The 20,615-nt window shown below is 40.0% G+C and overlaps 1 protein-coding gene across 1 annotated transcript in view; it reads left to right on the forward strand.

The window, feature by feature from the left end:
• Meiob (meiosis specific with OB-fold) overlaps window positions 1-20,615 on the forward strand; it is a 45,548-nt gene that overhangs the window by 20,870 nt on the left and 4,063 nt on the right. Inside the window, 9 exon segments of the mRNA XM_052758989.1 lie at window positions 1,540-1,735; window positions 3,569-3,669; window positions 4,633-4,685; window positions 4,776-4,871; window positions 7,689-7,787; window positions 9,621-9,774; window positions 17,632-17,710; window positions 17,712-17,816; window positions 19,390-19,476. Of these exon segments, the coding sequence (XP_052614949.1) occupies window positions 1,540-1,735; window positions 3,569-3,669; window positions 4,633-4,685; window positions 4,776-4,871; window positions 7,689-7,787; window positions 9,621-9,774; window positions 17,632-17,710; window positions 17,712-17,816; window positions 19,390-19,476 (970 nt within the window).

Below are 20,615 nucleotides of genomic sequence, written 5' to 3' on the forward strand. Positions count from 1 at the left end.
CTGTAGTGTGGAGGGTGAGTCACAGAGGAGATGAGTCAGGAGACAAGGGCAATGATTTGGAGAAGTGATAGTGTGAATGACTAAGTCAAAGTAGGAAGGAGGGACTGGACCAGAGTTCTGTGGAGGAGGGTTTGTCAAGACTTGTGAAAGGAGCTTGATACAGGGAAATGGGAACCCCAGGTCCACTACATTGTGAGAGTTCTAAATCTACTTCACATATAGCACTACAGAAGTAAGCAAAACGGAATTCTTGACCCCAGGTACTTAGGTAAAGCAATCAGAGTCATAAAAGAAATAATGATGGCTGGCCAGTTAGTTCAGTTGGTTAGAGCATGGCGTTAATTATATCCAGGTCAAGGGCTTGATATGGGGCTAGAGAGATGGCTCAGTGGTTAAGGGCACTGGTTGCTCTTTCAGAAGACCTGAGTTCAGTTCCTAGAACCCACACTGGGGCTCACAGCCATTTAACTCCACTTCCAGAGGATCTGATACCCTCTTCTGAATTCTACTGGTACAAGGCACACATGTGATACACAGACATACATGCAGAGGGAAGAATGCAGACATTAAATAAATCTTTTAAAAAATGAAACCTCATGCTTTTATAATCTTAAGCTTTAGAGTAGTTTTTATCCTGTTTAACAGAAAAGGGAACTGCAGTTTCAAGTCTTGGGCAAGGTCCTACAACTAGTATGATTAGAACTCACAGAAAAAAATAATTCTCAAATGTATGTTCTTAATTAAAAGAACATTATTTCACTGAAGAAATATTTAAAGACTGATATAAAAATGAATTATATAGAAAATATTTTATAGTATTATTTGATGTTTTTAGGAGTAAAAATCTAGGGGCTGGAGAGATGGCTCAGCTCTTCCTGAGGCTTTGAGTTCAATTCCCAGCACCCACATGGTGACTCACACCATCTGTAACTCCAGTCTCAAGGGATCTGACCTCTCTTCTAGACTCTACAGGCACTGCGTGCACATAGTTCACAGACACAGATTTAGGTAAAACATTTTTTTTAAGATTTATTTATTTATTATGTATAAAGCATGTATCCCTGCAGGCCAGAAGAGGGCACCAGATCTCTCATTACAGATGGTTGTGAGCCACCATGTGGTTGCTGGGAATTGAACTCAGGACCACTGGAAGAGCAGCCAGTGCTCTTAACCTCTGAGCCATATCTCCAGCCCCTAGGTAAAACATTCTTACACATAAAATAAAAACCTCACAAAAATTTAATGGTAAAAATACAACTTTCTTAGTGCACTCTAAATTCTAACAGAAGTAACTGAATGTAGTTTTTGTTTTATTTTTTTAAGACAGGGTCTGCTTTTACAATTCAGACTGGCCTGGAATTCCCTACCTATACCTTGGTGGCCTTGAACATGTGTTAGTCCTTCTGCAAATTAGATCTGCTTCCCAAATGCTGGGATTACAAATGTGGGCTCCCACACCTAGCTATATAATTTAATGTGAACCAAAGTATTGTTTTAATTAACAATAATGTGCTCGCTTTTTGTGTTTTTCTCATTTAGCAACTGGAAACTATTGCTCAGTGAGAATCACTCAATGGTGAAAGTTTGTTCCCCTTATGAAGTGGATACCAAGTTACTTTCTTTGATACACTTGCCTGTTAAAGAATCTCGAGATTATTACTCCTTGACTGACATTGTTGCAAATGGACACAGTCTTGATGGGAGGATTATTAATGTGCTTGCAGCTGTGAGATTGGTAAGTCAGAAAATCACTAAGTTGAAACCTTAGCAAAGCTCCCTGCATTTTGGCAGGGCACTCTGTCACCTGATTTATGTTTAGAATGTGGTAAGCACCAGATGGGACAATTTTTTCTCTTTACCTTGGTAGTAAGTTGAATTAAGAAAATAACATTTCTCATTATAAGGAAATTAGCATTTTATCTGTGGATCACTAAAAAAATAAAATCATACTTGATTGCTAATTGCAACATGCACTATTATATTTATGAGTGATCCATTAGGTATATGAAAGTTTTGTATACTGGGTTAAACAAAGACATAAATGAAAAAGATAAACTTATTGACATGAACAGCCATAATGTTCTTCAAACAAGTCAAGGAATCACCTGTGTATGTGTGTTCTCAGAGTGGCTCAGTTGGAGGAGGGTGGGAGAAGACCTAGGAGACTGCAGTGGGAGCTGCTGTGGTAAGGTGCTGGTGAGAAGCAGAGCACAGTACCCACACAAGTCAGGAGTTACCACAACTTCTGTCACATCAGCATCTGTCTCAGTAACTGTGACAAGCTCTGAGTTTAGAGTTGAACAGACAAAGGCACTATAGAAAATTTAAAGGTGGACCTCAAAAGTATACTTTGAAGGGCTGGGAGTGTGGCTCCATGTACCCCCAATCCCCACCCCCAAAAAGTAAACCGTCACAAAAATATAGCACATGCAGAAAATTGTTGTTTAGGATAGAGAATCTGATACTCTATAGGACAATCTTGAAATTTAGGCAAAATCACTCTCTGGGCCATTTCAGACAACCATTAGTTGTTTCCTCGAAGTCCTTTAATAATGTTATCATTTGCATGTAAAACCTCGAAACAGCTCCCCTCACCCCCATGAGCATGGCACCCTCTTTTGTACGTCATATCACCCCTTTTATACCTTTTAGTTCCCCATTTGACTTGTCAACCCCAACGTCAGTATTTTACTTACTCCCTTGTTATGGCTGACCTCTCCTATCCTCTGGCCTTATGTTTCTTCTGACCTTCTTTTGAAGATCCTGTTTCATGGAGCCTTTGCATTTTTCTTCAGATATTTCCCACAGTGCTCAGTCTAGCCCATAAGTGCAGCAGTGATAGTAGCTTAGAAGTGGGTCAAATGACTATTTTTTGGACCTTCCCATGAGGCCACCAGAGATACCTTCTCTCTCTCTCTCTCTCTCTCTCTCTCTCTCTCTCTCTCTCTCTCTCTCTCTCTCTCTCTCATTTATTCATTCATTTAGTTAGCTAGTTAGTTAGGGTTTTTTGTTTGTTTCTTTGTTTGGGTTTTTTGTTTTGTTTTGTTTTGTTTTTAGACAGATTCTCTCTGTGTAGCCCTGGCTGTCCTAGAACTTGCTATGTAGATCAGGCTGGCCTTGAACTCACAAAGATCCACCTGTTTCTGTCTCTCCAGTGCTGGGAGTAAAGGTTTGCACTACTACACCGACTTTATGTATTAGAATCAGTACCTTGCTATGTAGCTCAGGCTGGCCTTGAACTGAATGACAATCCTGCCTCAGTCTTCCAAGTGCTGGAATGATAGTTGTCTACCACTCTACCTGGCTCTCCTGGTATCTTGACAAATCATTTTTATTCGTCTACTTTTGAGCACAGACCTCTGTATTCTCTCTTCAAAGTGTCCAAATTTACAAGGCTTGCTAAGTACACCTAGTTTAGGCGGAAAGTACATTCAGATAATCAGATATTTATTAATGATTCTTTCCTTGTTAATATTTAGAATTTCATGGTCAAAGGGAAACTATTTGATTATATTTAAGTACCTTCACATCTGTAGGAGAGGAACAATACTTTCCTTCAATTTCTAAGGTTGGAGAGCCAAAATACTTTACAACTTCAGACCGAAGAAAAGGCCAGAGGTGTGAAGTTAAACTCTTCGATGAAACAGAGCCTTCTTTCACAATGACATGGTAATCTTCCACATCTGTCACTAACTGCAACATCCTGTTCTTATCACTGAGACAGAAAACTTTCATTTTATATATATAAAAAAATGTTGTATCAAGAGGTATAATAATAAGAGATGAGCAACACTTGAAAAAGCAAACTTCTTTCTTGAAGGCTGAGATTTTTCTGTATGCAACCTTAGATGGCATAGATTCACTTAGAGGTACTCCACTGTGACAAGTTTTATTATTCTGCTTCATAACAAATAGTATTGCTTTATTGGGGTCCACTGATGAGAAATAAGTCAAACTTTTTGAGATTCACTGGTACCCTGGAGAATAGGCTATACTCTAAAGTCTTGAAGATTATGACTCCTGATGCCTCTGCCTGCAAGTACCATTACCTATCAAGTCCTCTGAGCTATGTATCCGTTTGGGAGACACAACTGTAATGATTAGAAGACTTGACTTTGAAGATTTTAGGCCTTGAATCATTCAGTTCTAAGTAACCAAGTGCTGGGCAAATAAAGGACTTGTGGAGTAGATGTTAGAGATTAGTACATGCTGAAAACCAACTTTTTGCATAGATGTTAAGGATGATGTCTTGGGCCTCAGGGATGACTTGGCCAGTAAAGACACTTTCCAAGCAAACCTGGCAACCCAAGTTTGATCCCCAGAATCCACATAAAGGCAGAAGGAGAAAACTGACTCCATGAAGCTGTCCTCTGACCTCCATGAATATGTTGTGGCTTGAGTGGGAAGATGTGAGCATGTGTGTGCACACATGTACACACAGTAGTAATAAATTAGAAAATTTAAAGTATGAAGTCTTAACCTCTTTGATTACCTGGAAATTGTTAACCCCAGTCACTAAGACAGTTTTCATTTTTCTGTTTTGGGGGTTCTTTTGAGGGGAGGTGTAAATATGTCACAGTCAGATTTTTCTAATGCATTCACTTTGTTTCACTTCTTTTTAAACAAATGCAGTTGGGATAATGAATCCATTCTACTTGCACAGAGCTGGATGCCAAGAGAAACAGGTCTTATAATTTTAAGATTGTGTTGAAAATATTTATCATTTTCATCCCTCATATATTAACTTTAAAAATTGATGGCTTCCCCCCAAACAGTAATATTTGCCTCAGATGTAAGAATAAATTTTAACAAATTTCAGAACTGCATGGCAGCAACAGTAATCTCAAAAACCATTATCACAACTAATCCAGGTAAAATGCTTTCTGTTTTTCATTCTTTTGGAAGTGGTCATGAACATAGCCAATATTTGTACAATGTATTTAAGAACCAAACTGCAGGTTACATTTTAAAAAGCTTTTCACTTAATGGTAGCTGAGGAGGGTTGAGGTAAGTGGGAAACTCATCCCTAATGATTTCCTCTAACCAGGCCCCGCCTCCTGATAGCCATTTAGCTAGGAGTTCATCAATAGATGAATGAATTGATGAGGTCAGGGCTCTTATGAACTAATCACCTCTCAATAATGTCGCCAGCCTGGGACTAATCATACAACAAATGAAGCTTTGGGGCCATTTTATATCCAAACCACGACGCAATATTCACCTTTGTGTGGTAAAATACAAAATACATTCTTAGTGCTCTTTAGGAATGCAGCCTGAGGCTCAGCAGTGAAGAGAATGTGCTGCTGAGTTTAGTTCCCAGCACCCACATCAGGCAGCTCACAACCACCTGCAACTTCTAGGGGATGTGATACCCTTTTCTGACCTCTGTGGGCACCTACACACATATGTTATACCCTGCACTGACACATATATGTGCATATAATTAAAAATCTTATTTTTTTTGAGACAAGGTCTTACTGTGTAGCACTCAATGGCCCGGAACTCACAAAGGTTTGCTGCCTCTGCTTCCCAAGTGCTAGCATTGAAGGTGTGTACAAAGAAATCTTTCTTAAGAATTGAATGTAGCCCACTATCCTGTTATGTGATATTATTAGCTATAGACACTATGTTGTACAACACAGTTCTTGAATTTACATTGTCAAGGATGTAAATTTAGCAGGCTATTTATAAAGGTGTTTAAACTTGGCTGGTTGTTTTAAATCAGACATATTTTAATTTCCTGGGCCACACCTACCTACCTTGTAGAAATGGCTTAGGTATTTATCACAGAAAACATGTTACCTTTTTCCTTGTGGTTTTCCTGCCTTGAGAGTATTCATTAGAGTGGGAGGGAATTCTGTCTTCCCTATGGACAGTCTGAGCCATGCTCTTTGAGGTGTCCATTGATTTGACTGCTGCAGCTCTCTTAGCAATTGCTCCCCTTCAATGTCTAGCAGTTCTAGTAGGACTTTAAAACATTCATTCATTCACCCATTAATTCACAAATACTCATAGAATGCTTTTTATGCACCAACTATGTATATAACTTCAGTCTTTTTTAGGACAAGACAGGAGGCAGTGGAAGGTCAGATGGATGTAAGGATAGTCATGGTGTTGGACATTGGTATACACTATGAAAGAGCACAACCCTTGTTCATGAGAAATATACCCTCGGTTTGAGAAAGAATAGTGGTAGGACATATGTAATGGAAGCAGGAGGAAAAAACTCCTACATCTGCCCGAGGGAGTTAGAGGAGTCTAGGCACTGTCAGCACAATAGTGGAATGTTCAAGTGGGATTCTGCAACTAAGAGTTGTGTTGGAGGCTGGGGTCTTGGGACCGATGGGCATTAGAATCCTGTGAAGACCCTTTCAAAATGATTTTCTTGCCTTATGGCAGGCCACCTAACTACTCCTGAGAAAACTCATATTTTAATTTGAGGAACAAAGCTTTAAAATAACATTAAAGACATTTTTAAAGCTAGCCATGGAGCCAGGCCTGATGCTTCACACCTTTAATTCCAGCACTTGAGAGGCAGAGGCAGGCAGTTGTCTGAATTTGAAGCCACAAGTGAGACCCTGTCTTGAAAAAAACAAAACAAAACAAAAACACAAAACTAACAACAACAACAAAAAAAATAAGCTAGCCATTATCGTGTGTGTCTATAATCCCAACACTTGGAAGTCTGACACATGAAGATTCTGAGTTTGGATCGGCCTGAGCTACCTGTATCTTTCCTCAACACAAACAAATACATTTGTGGGTGGTTAAAACAGGGTTTCTTTGTGTAACCTTGACTGTCCTGGAACTCACTCTGTAGACCAGGCTGGCCTCAAACTCATAGAGCTCCACCTGCCTCTGCCTCCTGAGTGCTGGGATTAAAGATGTGCGTACCCACTGCCTGGATAACAAATACAACTTTTAAAAGTAAATAAAAAAAGAGAAAAGAAATGAATATAATATTCAGAAAATCTTGCTGGTCATATCTGGTAGCCTGAGTTCATTCTTTGGAACCTGTGTATAAGTAGGGGAGGATTGACTCAGGAAAGTTGTCCTCTAATTTCTACATGAACATAGTGGCATATGTGTCCCCCATCATGTCACACACACACACACACACACACACACACACACACACACACACACACACACACACACACACACCTAGAAATAATTTTGCATGTCTATTCCTCCAGATACTTTTATACATTCACATTTTTCAGTTTAAAAGAGTCTGGGTGGCGGCGGCGGCGGGCGGCGGCGGCGGCGGCGGCGGCGGCGGCGGCGGCGGCGGCGGCGGCGGCGGCGGCGGCGGCGGCACACACCTTTAATCCCAGCACTCAAAAGGCAGAGGCAGGCAGATCTCTGCGAGTTCAAAGCAGCCTGGTCTTCAGAGTGAGGGCCAGGACAGCCAAGGCTACACAGAGAAACCCTGTCTTGAAAAACCAAACAAAACAGAAAAGAGTCTTATAGCACATTTTCACTAGCAACAGCTGCAACATCTTTCCATATTGATTCACTTTGCCTCACAGTGTTAATGGCTTAATAATAAGTCTGTTGGATTATGATCTTATGTAGTATTGTGTGTTACACTTAAGATAATTTTAATTTAAATGCTAAATTTAAATTTGTAGTAATTTAAAAGATAATTATTTGGCTTTTTCCTTATTATGCATTTTCAATTTAAGATACACCAGAAGCCAATATCCTGCTGAATTATATAAGAGAAAATAAAGAAACAGATGTGGCTGATGAAATTGACAGTTACTTGAGAGAATCCATAAACTGTAAGTGACCTTCTAGATGAGAAAGAGAGATTGAGAGAGAGAGAGAGATTAGTTTTCATTGTTGGGGGGTCAAACCAGGACCTCATGCATTCTAAGCAAATGTTGTTTCATTGAGTTGTATTCCTAGCTCCTCTTTTGATTTATTTTGTTTTAATTTATTTTTCTGAGACAGGGTCTTTCTATGTAACCTTGACTGGCCTGTAACTCACTACATATACCAGGTTGATATCTGTCTGCCTCTGCCTCCCTAGTGCTGGGATTAAAAGTGTCAGTCACCACACCTGGCTTTAAATTTTTTTATTTATTTTATATGCATAGCAATTTTATCTGCATGTATGTCTGTGTACCATGTATAGCCTCAGAAGCCACAAGAGGCTGTTGAATCCCCTAGAACTGGAGTTACAGATGGTTGTGAGCAACCATGTGGATAACCGAGAATTGAACCTAGGTCTTCTACAAAAGCAGGTAATACTCTTAACCACTGAATCATCTCTCTAGCCCTTAATTTTTTTAATGGAGGAGCTTATATTAATACTAGCCAATCTTGGGGCTGAAAAGATGGCTTAGTGGTTGAGAGAACTGATTGTTCTTCCAGAGGACCCGGGTTCAGTTCCCAGCACCCACATGGCAGCTGACAACTGTCTATAACTCCAAGATCTGACCCCTCATAGGGGCATACATGCAGGCAGAACACCAATGCAAATAAAATTTAAAAAATTAACCAATCTGAGAGACCTAATGATTCTTTCCTCAGGCAAGTACAATGCTCACAGAGTTTGGCAAAAAGTATTGTATTCATGAGACCCTGAGACCCTGAGTTCAACCCATATTTGTATATATGTATATACATAATCCAGATGTTCTGGATGAGTCTCCATGCCCTATTCTTCTTAGCATTTTTTTTGAGACAGGATTTCTCTGTGTAACAGCCCTGGCTGTCCTGGAACTCACTTTGTAGACCAGGCTGGCCTTGAACTCACAGAGATACGCCTGCCTCTGCTTCCCCAGTGCTAGAATTAAAGGTGTGCACCACCACCACCTGGCTTAGCTTTTTAAATTTTTTTTCTGCCCCCCACCTTTCCTTCCCCCCAGATCGACTGCTCCTATGTTTTCTTTCAGAAAAGAGCAGGCTTCCCAGTGATATCAACTGAAAATGGCATAACATGATGCAATAAGGCTAGGCACAAACCCTCATGTCATATCAAGGCTGAATGAGGCAATCCAGTGGGAGGAAAAGGGTCCCAAGAGAAGGCAAAAGACTCAGACACTCCCACTCTCAGACTTAGGACTCCCACAAACACCCCAAGCAAAACAACCACAGCATGTATGCAAAGGACCTAGTATAGACCCATGCAGGCTTCAGTCTCTGTGAGCTCCTATGAGCCCTGCTTAGTTTATTCTGTGGGCCATGTTCTCCTGGTCTCCTCAACCCCTCTGGCTCCTACAGTCCTTGTTTCCTCTTCTGCAGGGCTCCCAGAGCTCTGCCTATGGTTTGGGTGGGGGTATTGCATCTGCTCCCATCAGATGATGATTGGGCGAGACCACTAATCTAGAGTTCTAGTGGCCAGCATGGCTTCTCTCTTCTTATCTTTTTAATGCTATCACTTGATAATTAGAAATTCTTCATTCAATGAAGCCTTAATTTCTCATTCTTCTTATTTTGTGATGTTCATATCTGCTGTTTAATCACATTTAAATAGCTAATAGAGTGTCATTCTGTTGTCTTAGCTACTTAAATGTCTTCCATGTATTTCATTGTTTTCCTATTGGGACATAAGCCTTTGCCCTATCTGAGAACATATATAGAATTGTAATACTTGTTTTTATTTTTAGTAAACTCAGTAGTTGATGTCTATACAGTGGAACAGTTGAAAGTAAAAGCTCTGAGAAATGAAGGAAAAGCTGATCCTTTCTATGGCATCCTCTATGCTTACATTTCTACATTGAACATTGATGATGAAACTACCAAAGTAGTTAGAAATAGATGGTAAGTAGACATTATTTTTTAACAAATTCACATTTGTAAAAAATAACTATTGTTAACAAAGTTAAACTCTATAGTAGTTTAAAGCTATTCTTTGCCTTAACGGTGATTGTATGAAAGAAGTTTTTATATAAATAAAACATAATTAAAAGTTCCCATGACAAAATATATTCTGCGTTGGATAGTTTTATGTCAGCTTGACACAACTAGAGTTATCTGAAAGGAGAGAGAACCTCAACTGAGAAAATGTCTCCATAAGACCAGGCTCACTTGTGTACTTTCTCTCTCTCTCTCTCTCTCTCAACAGGGTCTCAATATGTAGCTCTAGTTGTCCTGGAACTCACTCTGTAGACCAGGCTGGCCTCAAACTCACAGAGATCCATCTCAGGCATTTTCTTAATTAGTGATTAATGGGGCAGTGGGGGGAGCAGCCCATTGTGGATGGTACCATCCCTGAGCTGGTGGTCCTGGGTTCTATAAGAAAACAGGATGAGCAAGCCATGGGGAGCAAGCCAGTAAGCAGCACTCCTTCATGGCTTCTATATCAGTTCCTGCCTCCAGGTTCCTGCCCTGTCTGAGTTCCTGTTCTGGCTTCCTTCAGTGAGAGACTACTGTAGTCAGACATTTCTCTGTCCTGACCTCCTGCTCCCTGTCTCAGTAGCTTCTTCCAAATTACCACACAGAGACTTAGTATTATTTATAAATGCTCAGTGAATAGCTCAGGCTTGGTACTAGCTAGCTCTTACATTTAAATTAACCCATATTTCTATCTATGCTTTGCCACATGGCTTATGGCTTGTTACCTCATTTTCTACATGTCCTATTTGCATGGTAGATGGCTGGTGTCTCTCCTGACTCTGCCCTTCCTCCTCCCAGAATCTTCTGTGTCTGGCTGTCCGGCCTATACTTCCTGCCCAGCTACAACCTGTCAGCTTTTTATTAACCAATGAGATCAATACACATTCACAGTGTACAGAAGGATTATTTCACAGCATTTCCCCCTTTTGTCCAATTAAAAAGGTACATTTTTAGCATAGTAAAACTATATATATATATATAAAACAAAACAATTATTAAGTAAGAATTATAGTTTAAATATCCAGTTGTTTGTATTTGAGAAAATATTATCTATCTTATCTTGTGAGTCCAAAGTTTTGTACCTAATTTACCTTTTTCATAACTAAGGAAAACTATAACTATCACTATCTTGTCTTCAATTCCATCAAAGACCCCAGAAGGGTGAAATGTTACCTAACAACAGGGACATCTTGTTGCCTGGACAGTCACCCAAAGTTCCTCTGTAATGTTGGGGCATCCACCTCTGGCCTACAGGCCTAGCATATCTGACAGACTTTCCTGAGAAGCAGGGAATTCTGAAGGACTGTCCTACCTTGTCTTGGCAAAGTTTGGCAGTCACTTTTCTTGCATCCTGATGGTTCAGTTTGGACAGTATATTGTCAGCAATTGAGGCAAGGGCAGTTTCTTGCTCTAATGACTAACTTGTGCCATAAGGAAAGTAAGCTCCATATGGAGTTTCTTCAGTTACTTCTCTGAAGTAGATTGGTGCTTCCAGGAGCAGATGTGTCTCACTGTCATGAAAAGCCTTAGGTTATTAAACATATTAAATGCCATATTCTGTAGGTCTTTGAAGTGTTTGAAGACCATCTATCTAAATATATCTGTGTATGACCTTGAAAACATACCTAATGTGACTATTAGTTTGGCTATTAGACTATTAATCTTTATTTCTTAATTATACATTACATTTTTAAATGAGATGCATAAGCACAATACCCCAAACAAGAGTAGAAATATACATATTTTATAACAAAACTAACTTTAAATTTGTATCAATAAACTAAAATATAAAATCCATACCAATGTAAAATATTTAAGATTAATAATTAAGTTGTTTTTTTGGATTAAAGTAGATTCAATAATCTACCCTTTTATCCTATCATTCCTATATCCTATCCCCTTTTTTTCTTTTAGAAAGAGATCTTTAAATCTAACTCCTTTGGTTAGTTTTTTTTTTTACTATGACCAATAATAATTTGCAACCAACCCCCCTAAACAAAGACAAACATCTATAATCCATTTTATGGGAATGTGGGCATAGTTCTCTAGACTACTTCCTGTTGGTTGGGGGTGCTGGTAATCTTTGAGGGACCTTGAGAAAAATTCAAGATTATGGTCAAGTCCTGACTATAGTATTTTGTGAGGCTGGATCATCTCATTCAGCAGCCTTGGAGATGTTCTGGATGCTGGGTCATCTAGGTCATCCAGTTTTTATTAGTGTCTGGTTTCCTTGCTCTGAAACTACACAGACTTTTAAAGGTAACATCATATACATACCTGTATTAATACAAGTATAGATTGTGCATTGTACACAAGTCAGCCAAAGATGATTTTTTGTTATATGTTTGAACAGGTAAAATATACATTATGTGTTTTGTGGGTTTTTTTGTAGGTTTATTTTTTTTATGTCTGTAGCCAGGATTTCAGGAGGTCCTCCTCGATCAAACCTGATTTTCCTTAACCTGGAATGAATCCATAGCCTCTCATTTCCTGTGGAAACAAAAGCATAATCTCTCTCCCAAAGCGACATATCTTTTGACTTTAGAATTTTGAAATCAAGGTAATTTTTAAAAATATAGGTTGGTTTAATCTAGCAGTTTCCATAATCCAAGGTCTCTTAGCAGCCAAAAAATATTTTTTTAGTTAAAACTATTCATTTATTTCTTTCACCAGAAAAGAACAGTAAGGATTTAAACTTAAGCATCAGCAAAGAAAGAGAAAAAGTAGACACATACCCTTAATATATGAAAAATCTCATTTTGGAGAACAAACCCCCAAAGTTATGGAAACATAGTTCCCTTTTCAAAAATGCTTTCAAGGTTGCAGAAGAAATAGAGAGAAAAAGAACAATGTAGAAACAGGAACAACCAAACGACCAGAAATTACAATTTATACCATAGTTACAATTTTGAAAATATACAGTATGTTTACTAATAATGAAAAGAAAAATATCCTTTTTCATGAACATTTATTTTAGCTTCTTATTTATTAGAATTGTGTAGTAGTTGACCCCTGAAAAGACACTTAGGGATACTTCTAGAAAGAAATATCCACCTCCTTGCAAACAATCCCTGGAACATGTGTGGAATAGCCTTTATGCTTTCCCCCCCCTTCCTCCCTCTTCCCATCCCCCAGCCTTCCCCTCCACCACCATCCCCCCATTCCCACCTCCTCCAAGTCAAGGTCTCCCATGGGGAGTCAGCAGAGCCTGGTACATTCAGTTGAGGCAGATCCAAGCCCCTACTCCCTGCACCAAAGCAGCCAAAAATTTTAAAGACAATACAATAATATACATAATCCAGACTCTCTGTGTATATTCCATCTTTAGGTGGCTTATTTCCTTTATATTACTTTACTCCCCCCTTTTTAAGGACTTTTATTATGTTCAATCTATATTTTTCTTATTTTTTTCTATATTTTTTTTTTTTTTCGCGTCAAGGTCTCGTTTATTGACTGGGTATTGAGGCTTATAAGCAGGGCTTCAGGCAGGGAGGGGGGAGTGGGGGGAAGCAAAAGGAGAGAAGAATGGAAAATTCCTAAGGAAGGGTGAGGTCGCTTTGGTCCCAGGCCCCTGCAGCTGGCTGATTAGCAGGTACTACAGGAAGTTGTACAGCCCGCGGTTAGGCCAAGGAACCTGTGACTATATATACTCTTTGTCTTCTCCAAAGCCTATTTTTTTTTAAACACACTGTAACCCATTTAGGTTTTTTTTCTATCTGAATCTGTCCTTACTATGTAGCTGTAACCTTTTTTTGTCTGCATGAGCAAGAAAAAGGAAAGAAAGAAAGAAAGAAAGAAAGAAAGAAAGAAAGAAAGAAGGAAGGAAGGAAGGAAGGAAGGAAGGAAGGAAGGAAGGAAGGAAGGAAGGAGGAAGGAAGGAAGGAAGGAAGGAAGGAAGGAAAGAAAGAAAGAAAGAAAGAAAGAAAGAAAGAAAGAAAGAAAGAAAGAAAGAAAGAAAGAAGAAGAAAAGAAAGAAAGAAAGAAAGAAAGAAAGAAAGAAACTGCTGTGTAAACTTAGATCATGGTGTTCTGGTGCTGGCTTCTCCCCCTTGGTTCCCTGAGAGTCTAGTGGGAAATAGTCTCATGATGGAGGTATGTTTACTGCCAATTCTGGGAGCCATGTTTACTGTCCCAACTCTGGGAAGTTTCTGGGTCCACACTGCCACCACATATTGTGCTGCCCACTACTCACAAACACCATTTAAGTGTTTGGCAGCAGGGCCTCTCAAAAGAGTTGCCTGTTTTTGCACTAGTACCAAGCCAGGAAGTCCCTCTCTTAAAGGAGCTGTGCCTCAGCTCACTGCCAGCAAACAGCCCACCCAAGTAAAAGCAGCTACCAAGAAGCTGTGCTTGATTTTGGTTTTTTTGTTTTTTTTTTTTTTTTTGGTTTTTCGAGACAGGGGTTTCTCTGTGTAGCTTTGCGCCTTTCCTGGATCTCGCTCTGTAGCCCAGGCTGGCCTCGAACTCACAGAGATCCGCCTGCCTCTGCCTCCCGAGTGCTGGGGATTAAAGGCGTGCGCCACCACCGCCCGGCTTGATTTTGTTTTTGTGTGTCTATAATCCTTTTTGTAAGCTTTGTCAGGTTTTGTTTTTTTTTGTTTTTTTTTTTTTTTTTTTGGTTTTTTCGAGACAGGGTTTCTCTGTGTAGCTTTGCGCCTTTCCTGGATCTCGCGCCGTAGACCAGGCTGGCCTCAAACTCACAGAGATCCGCCTGCCTCTGCCTCCCGAGTGCTGGGATTAAAGGCTGTGCGCCACCACCGCCCGGCACTTTGTCAGGTTTTATGTTGACATTTTGGTCCCATGTTGGGCACCATATGTAGTTAGACATTTCTTTCCCACCTACTACTTCCCAAATAACCAACTCAGAGGCTGAATATTAATTATAAATTATAAAATTATAAAAGATAGCTCAGGCTTGTTACTAGATAACTCTCTTACCCTTAAATTAACCAATAATTCTTACTTATGCTTAGTCACCTGGCCTTGGTACCTTTCTCAGTATAGTATTCTCATCTTGCTTCTCTGCGTTTGCCGGCAGCTCTCTGACTCTGTCCTTCCTCTTCCCAGAATTCTCCTAGTCTGATTCTCTCACTCAATCTCTTCCTGCCCAGCTATTGGCCAATCAGCTTTTTATTAGTCAATGAAAGTAATACATATTCACAGGGTACAAAAAGATTGTTCTACAGCAGACTACAATGTAGATGTGTAAGCCAAATAAAATCCTCTCCTTCCCAACTTGCTCTTTGGTCATGGTGTTTTGTCACAGTAATAGAAACTCTAAGACAGATTCAATGATGATAACTGACTTTTAGGCCTAGAGTAGAGCTATCTGCATTAGTGCTTGCCTAGCACAAGCAAGGCCTTGAGTTCAATTTCCAGCACTACTAAAAAGAAAAAAAAAAACACCCTGGTTTTTAAAGTAAAAATAGATCATATTTCTGCATCATAAAAGATAATATTGTTTGAAACTTTTTTTTCCAGACAGACTTTCTCTGTGTAGACCTGGCTATCCTGGAACTTCCTCTGTAGATCAGGCTGGCCTTTGAACTCACAGAGATCCACCTGCCTCTGCCTCCTAGCACTGGGATTAAAGGCGTGTGTCACCACTGCCTGGCAGTTTGAAACTTTTTGTTTGTTTCTTTTGTTTGTTTGTTTGTTTTGTTTTGTTTTTCAAGACAGGGTTTCTCTGTTTAATTCTTGCTGTCCTGGAACTCACTTTGTAGATCAGGCTGGCCTTGAACTTAGAGATCCTCTTGCTACTGCCCTCCCAAGTACTGGGATTAAAGGCATGCACCACCATCACCTGGCTCAGTTTGAAACTTTTTTTTTTTAATTTTTTTATTTTTATTTAGCAATACAATTCAGTTCTACATATCAGCCACGGATTCCCTTGTTCTCCCCCCTCCCCGCCCCCCTCACCTTCCCCCCCAGCCCACCCCCCCATTCCCACCTCCCTCCCTCCAGGGCAAAAGCCTTCCCCTCGGACTGAGATCAACCTGGTAGACTCAGTTTGAAACTTTTAATTGGAATGACTAAACTTGTTTTATGATTTGGCAGAAACAGTTTTGCTTGTCATATTTTATAGCAATATGGAGACAGTATTTAATTTTTTTTTCAATGCATGACATATCTAACCTCCATCCTCAGTCATTTCCTTGCATAAAAAGTAAAGCCCAAGACATTTACTAATTTTAGTCAAACAATGGTTGGCAAGAAATATCTAAAATGTTATCATGAAAATCTCTACAGATTTTTATGACTGATTTTTTTTTTTTACTGAGATTAACTTGAGAGTCACACAAAGTTAAAAATATAGAGACACTCCTTCTTCTATTCCTATTATTCTTATGTTTGGTCTTTTCATAGTGTGTCCCAGATTTACTGGATGTTTTTTGTGTTAGGAATTTTTTAGACTTAACATTTTTCTTTTGACTGATGAATCTATTTCCTCTAGTTCCTGTTTGCTTCCACCCCCCCCAGATTTTCCATTCCCTGGATTCCTTTGGTTTGTGTTTTTCTTTATTGCTTCTATTTCCATTTTCAGGTCTTTGAACAGTTCTTCTTTCATCTGTTTGTTTGTTTTCTTGGCTTTCCTTCTCGGGATTTATTGATTTCTTCCAACTTTTTTGTTTGTGTTTTCTTCAACTTCTTTCAAGGATTTTTTTCATAGCCTCTTTAAGGACCTCTATATAGTCATTTTAAGGTCATTTTCTTGTGCTTCAGCTGTGTTTGGATTGTTCAGATTTTGCTGTTATAGGGGCTGACCTGGGTACTCTGCATATATATTACAGTTGTGTAGCTTGGGCCCCTTGAGGGACTCCTAATGGTGGGAACAGTGGCTGTCTCACACTTTTGGTTGTTCTGTTTTGTTTTTTTTGAGACAGGGTTTCTCTGTGTAGGTTTTGGAGCCTGCCCTGGAACTTGTTCTGTAGACCAGGCTGGCCTCGAACTCACAGAGATCTGCCTGCCTCTGCCTCTTGAGTGCTGGGATTAAAGGCATGTGCCACCACCACCACCACCTGGCTTGTCTCCAACTCCTTTACTGGCTTTTGGGACCCTACCCTTCATACTGGGTGGCCCCACCCAGCCTTAATACACTCGGAAGTGCTTAGTCTTACTGCAACTTGATATGCCATGTTTTGTTAATACTCATGGGAGACCTGCCCTTTCCTGAACAGAAACAGAAGAGGAGTGAATTGGGGGGTGGGAACAGAGGAGGGTAGTGGGGAGGGACTGAGAGGAGAGGAGAGAGGGGAAACTATGCCTGGGATGTAAAATAAATAGGAAAATAAACTTATTTTAAAATAAAGAGATAGAGCCTGGTGTAATGGTAACCTTCTGTAATCCTAGCAGTTGGGAAGTGGAGGCAGGAAGACCACGAATTTAAAGCCGGCTTGTGCTACATGAGACCCTGTCTTCTAAACAGAAAACTCTCAACCAATACAAACAAAAGAACAGAGGGATCTTTCTTACCCTTTGTCCAATGCACTCTAAAGTTACATTTTGCAAGGTATAATGCCTTTCTTCCATCAGGATAGTGAAGTCATCACTATGATCATCTCATCCAAGTCCCCAGATTTACATGTTGTCATTGTATATGTATGTTCTATGTAGTTTTGGCACAGAATGGCTTTGTGTATCTAGTTTCATAGTAAAGATACTAACCTCTGGGATTTTAGAACATTTTATAATGTTATTAGACTAAGACAGATATAATGCTGCTAGAGATCAAATTTGACACTGAGGACCATTATCTTTTGAATAACTTTTGTTTCTTTTCAGTTCCAGCTGTGGCTATATTGTAAATGAAGCCTCCAACACCTGTACAATTTGCAACAAAGATTCTTCCAGACTTAAGTCCTTTTTTACTCAGTTTTGATGTATTGGTTGATCTTACTGACCACACTGGGACCCTCCATTCCTGCAGTCTCACAGGAAGTATTGCGGAGGAAACTTTGGGCTGCACGGTAAATAGCAGAAAGGAAGAAATATATACAGATATTTCTAATATTCTTGAATATTCTTCCTTAAAACTATAGATTATTTTGTTGAACATTTGATAGAAACTATTAAATAGAAATCTTGGGAAAAGCCATCTTGGTTTATAAACATACATATTTTTAAATTTGTCTTTTTAAATGTTGTATTTTATGTGTATTGGGTTTTGCCTGAATATATATTTGTGCATCACAAGCCTGCCTGGGTGCCAATAGAGGCCAGAAGAAGGCATCTGACCTTCTGGAATTGGAATGAAAGATGGTTGTGAGCTGCCATATGGGTGTTGGGAACTGATCCTGGGGTCCTCTGCAAGAGCAGCAAGTGCTTTTAATCACTGACTCATCTCTCCAGCCCTAAACATAATGTAATTTTAATGAATATATGATCTGCAGGCCTTCAGAAAAACAGAGGACTAAATATGACATTTTAGGACAGTGTCCTGCTATGTAGCTCAGACTGGTCTTTTTTTTTTTTTTTTTAAATGATTTTTCAAGACAGTTTCTCTGTGTTGCCCAGGCTGTCCTGGAACTCATTCTGTAGACCTGGCTGGCCTTGAACTCACAGATATCCGCCTGCCTCTGCCACCACCACCCAGCTTAAATATGACATTTTATATAGTCAATTATCATGGGTAAAACATATTGGAGTTACTGATCAGGAATGCATTTATTGGTGAAATTATTAAGGCCACTCCACGTAGTTAAAAGGGAGGTTTATTTTGTGGGGTAACTTACAAGTGAAGGGATAGTTTACAGGTCTGGGAAAGGTGTGGCGGCGCAGTCCGGCAGTGTTCTCTGGAGAACTCTGCTCGGTCTACCTCCAGCGTCCAGGGTCCAGGAACCAAGAGAGCCTGCGCATCCGGATCTCGGGTCTTCAGGGTCCTCTCTTGGCCCCGCCTTGTAGGCGTGACAGTTACCTAAGCCTCAATGGGGGTTGGAACTTCCAAATCAAAGCTGGAATGACTACCCACTACATGCATTGGCTGTTCTGGGAATCTGTATTGGCCATATCTCTCCTATCCAGATGTATAGCCAGTTCACATTTTGTCCCAGTCCTGCAGCTACAGAACAGCAGCAGATACATGAAGACTGGCACACATTTGTTAAAACCAGGTCACAGCTGAGCATAGTGGCACTTGTGAGGTGGAGGCAAGGGGATCATGAGTTCAAGGCGATCCTTAGGTACACAGTGAGTCTGTAGGACAGGACTGGGCTTATATGAGATCCTATCCCAACAAAAAAAAAAAAAAAATAAGAGAAGAAAAAGAAAACAAAACAAAGACAGATCATAAAACTAACCATTAAATTTTGACTCAGAATTCTGAGCCAATTTATTGGGAGGAATTTTCCCTGCTGAACTCTTGACCAGCTTCAGTGATTCTGGTGATAGTTTTCCATGCTTTATCTTCCCTGTCAAAGGAACTGAGCTGTAATGCTGTGAGTCAAATTCCATTTCTAGTGGGCAAGTGTGCTTCACAGTGTTGTCAAATGAGTTATCCATGTCTGCTTCAGAAACATCTATTTGATCTTTCTTTTTCACCAGATAAATGAGTTTCTTGCAATGACAAGTGAACAGAAAACAAAACTGAAGTGGCAGTTTCTTTTGGAAAGAAGCAAAATTTATGTAAAAGTGAGTGTATTTTAAAGTATTGTTATTTTATAAATTCAAGCAGTAAAACAATCTTCATGGGAGATTTTTCTTCATGAAGATTTTTTTTCAGAGCTGAGGATAAAACCAAGGGCCTTTCATATGCTAAGCAAGTGCCCCCATCAAGTAGTGCCCCAGCTCAGGAGTGTGTTGCCATTAATAGTTCTCAATTCTAGATGTGCAGAAGGTTTTGGCTGTCATGGAAACAGTGGAAATAGTCATGGACTAAAGGGAGTTACCAATAACACTAAATAGGCCAGCGAAGAAATGCCCTTTAATGGTACCAGTCAAGACAAGGCGACAGACACCACAGCGCCTGCCTGTGTGCACTGCCCTTTGATGAGTGAGGCTTGTAAAACAGCAGTTCAGCGTCCTGCATCTGGGCTGACAGAGACGTGGTGTGAACTCCAGTGTCGCCTCTCCTTAGCCCTGCAGTCCCTGGATGTGAGTTCCCTCCACTCAGCCTGTGTAGTTCTGTGATCCTACAACTGTGAAAGGCCAGCACTGACTCCTGAGACACTCTAGTGAGAGGACAACAGCCAGGGCTCCTTCCTTCCTGCTATGTTTTTCAGTGTTTTCTCCTGTAATCCTAAGTTGCTGAGCTCCAGTTTGTATTTGCTGATATCTATTCTATTAGAATTTAGTATTGAGGAAATGGACAAACGTGTTCATGAGCACACATGCCCTTAGTGGTCAGAGCAATGATGTCCTCTCATCAGTACAACCTCTGCAAATAGCAGAGAATGGGGGTATAAATGTCAGCAAAGGGGCTGTACTATTTCCAGATAGTCTCTTTCTAGTAGCCTCAAGCTTAATCTGAATACATTGCAGACATGGAGTCGGCAATGGCCTCACCAATATTTCTAGAACCTGGGTTTCAGGTTGTAGTAACCATGGGTCCCAGGCCCAGGAGAGAAGTTAGTCAGAGGCTGCATCTCCCCACATTCATATGAACCCACAAAATGTTCTGTTCTATCATCATAAGACAGACATAACCTTGCTAATGACTTTGATCACTTAAACCATTTATTTATATTTATTTTATGTGTATGGGTGTTCTGCCTACATGTCTGTCTATGTAGCATGTGTGTACAGTGCTTGTGGAGACCAGAAAAGGGCAT

Source organism: Peromyscus californicus, unplaced genomic scaffold (genome assembly GCF_007827085.1).
Source record: "Peromyscus californicus insignis strain IS unplaced genomic scaffold, ASM782708v3 Scaffold_3__1_contigs__length_106647218, whole genome shotgun sequence".
NCBI lineage: Eukaryota > Metazoa > Chordata > Mammalia > Rodentia > Cricetidae > Peromyscus > Peromyscus californicus.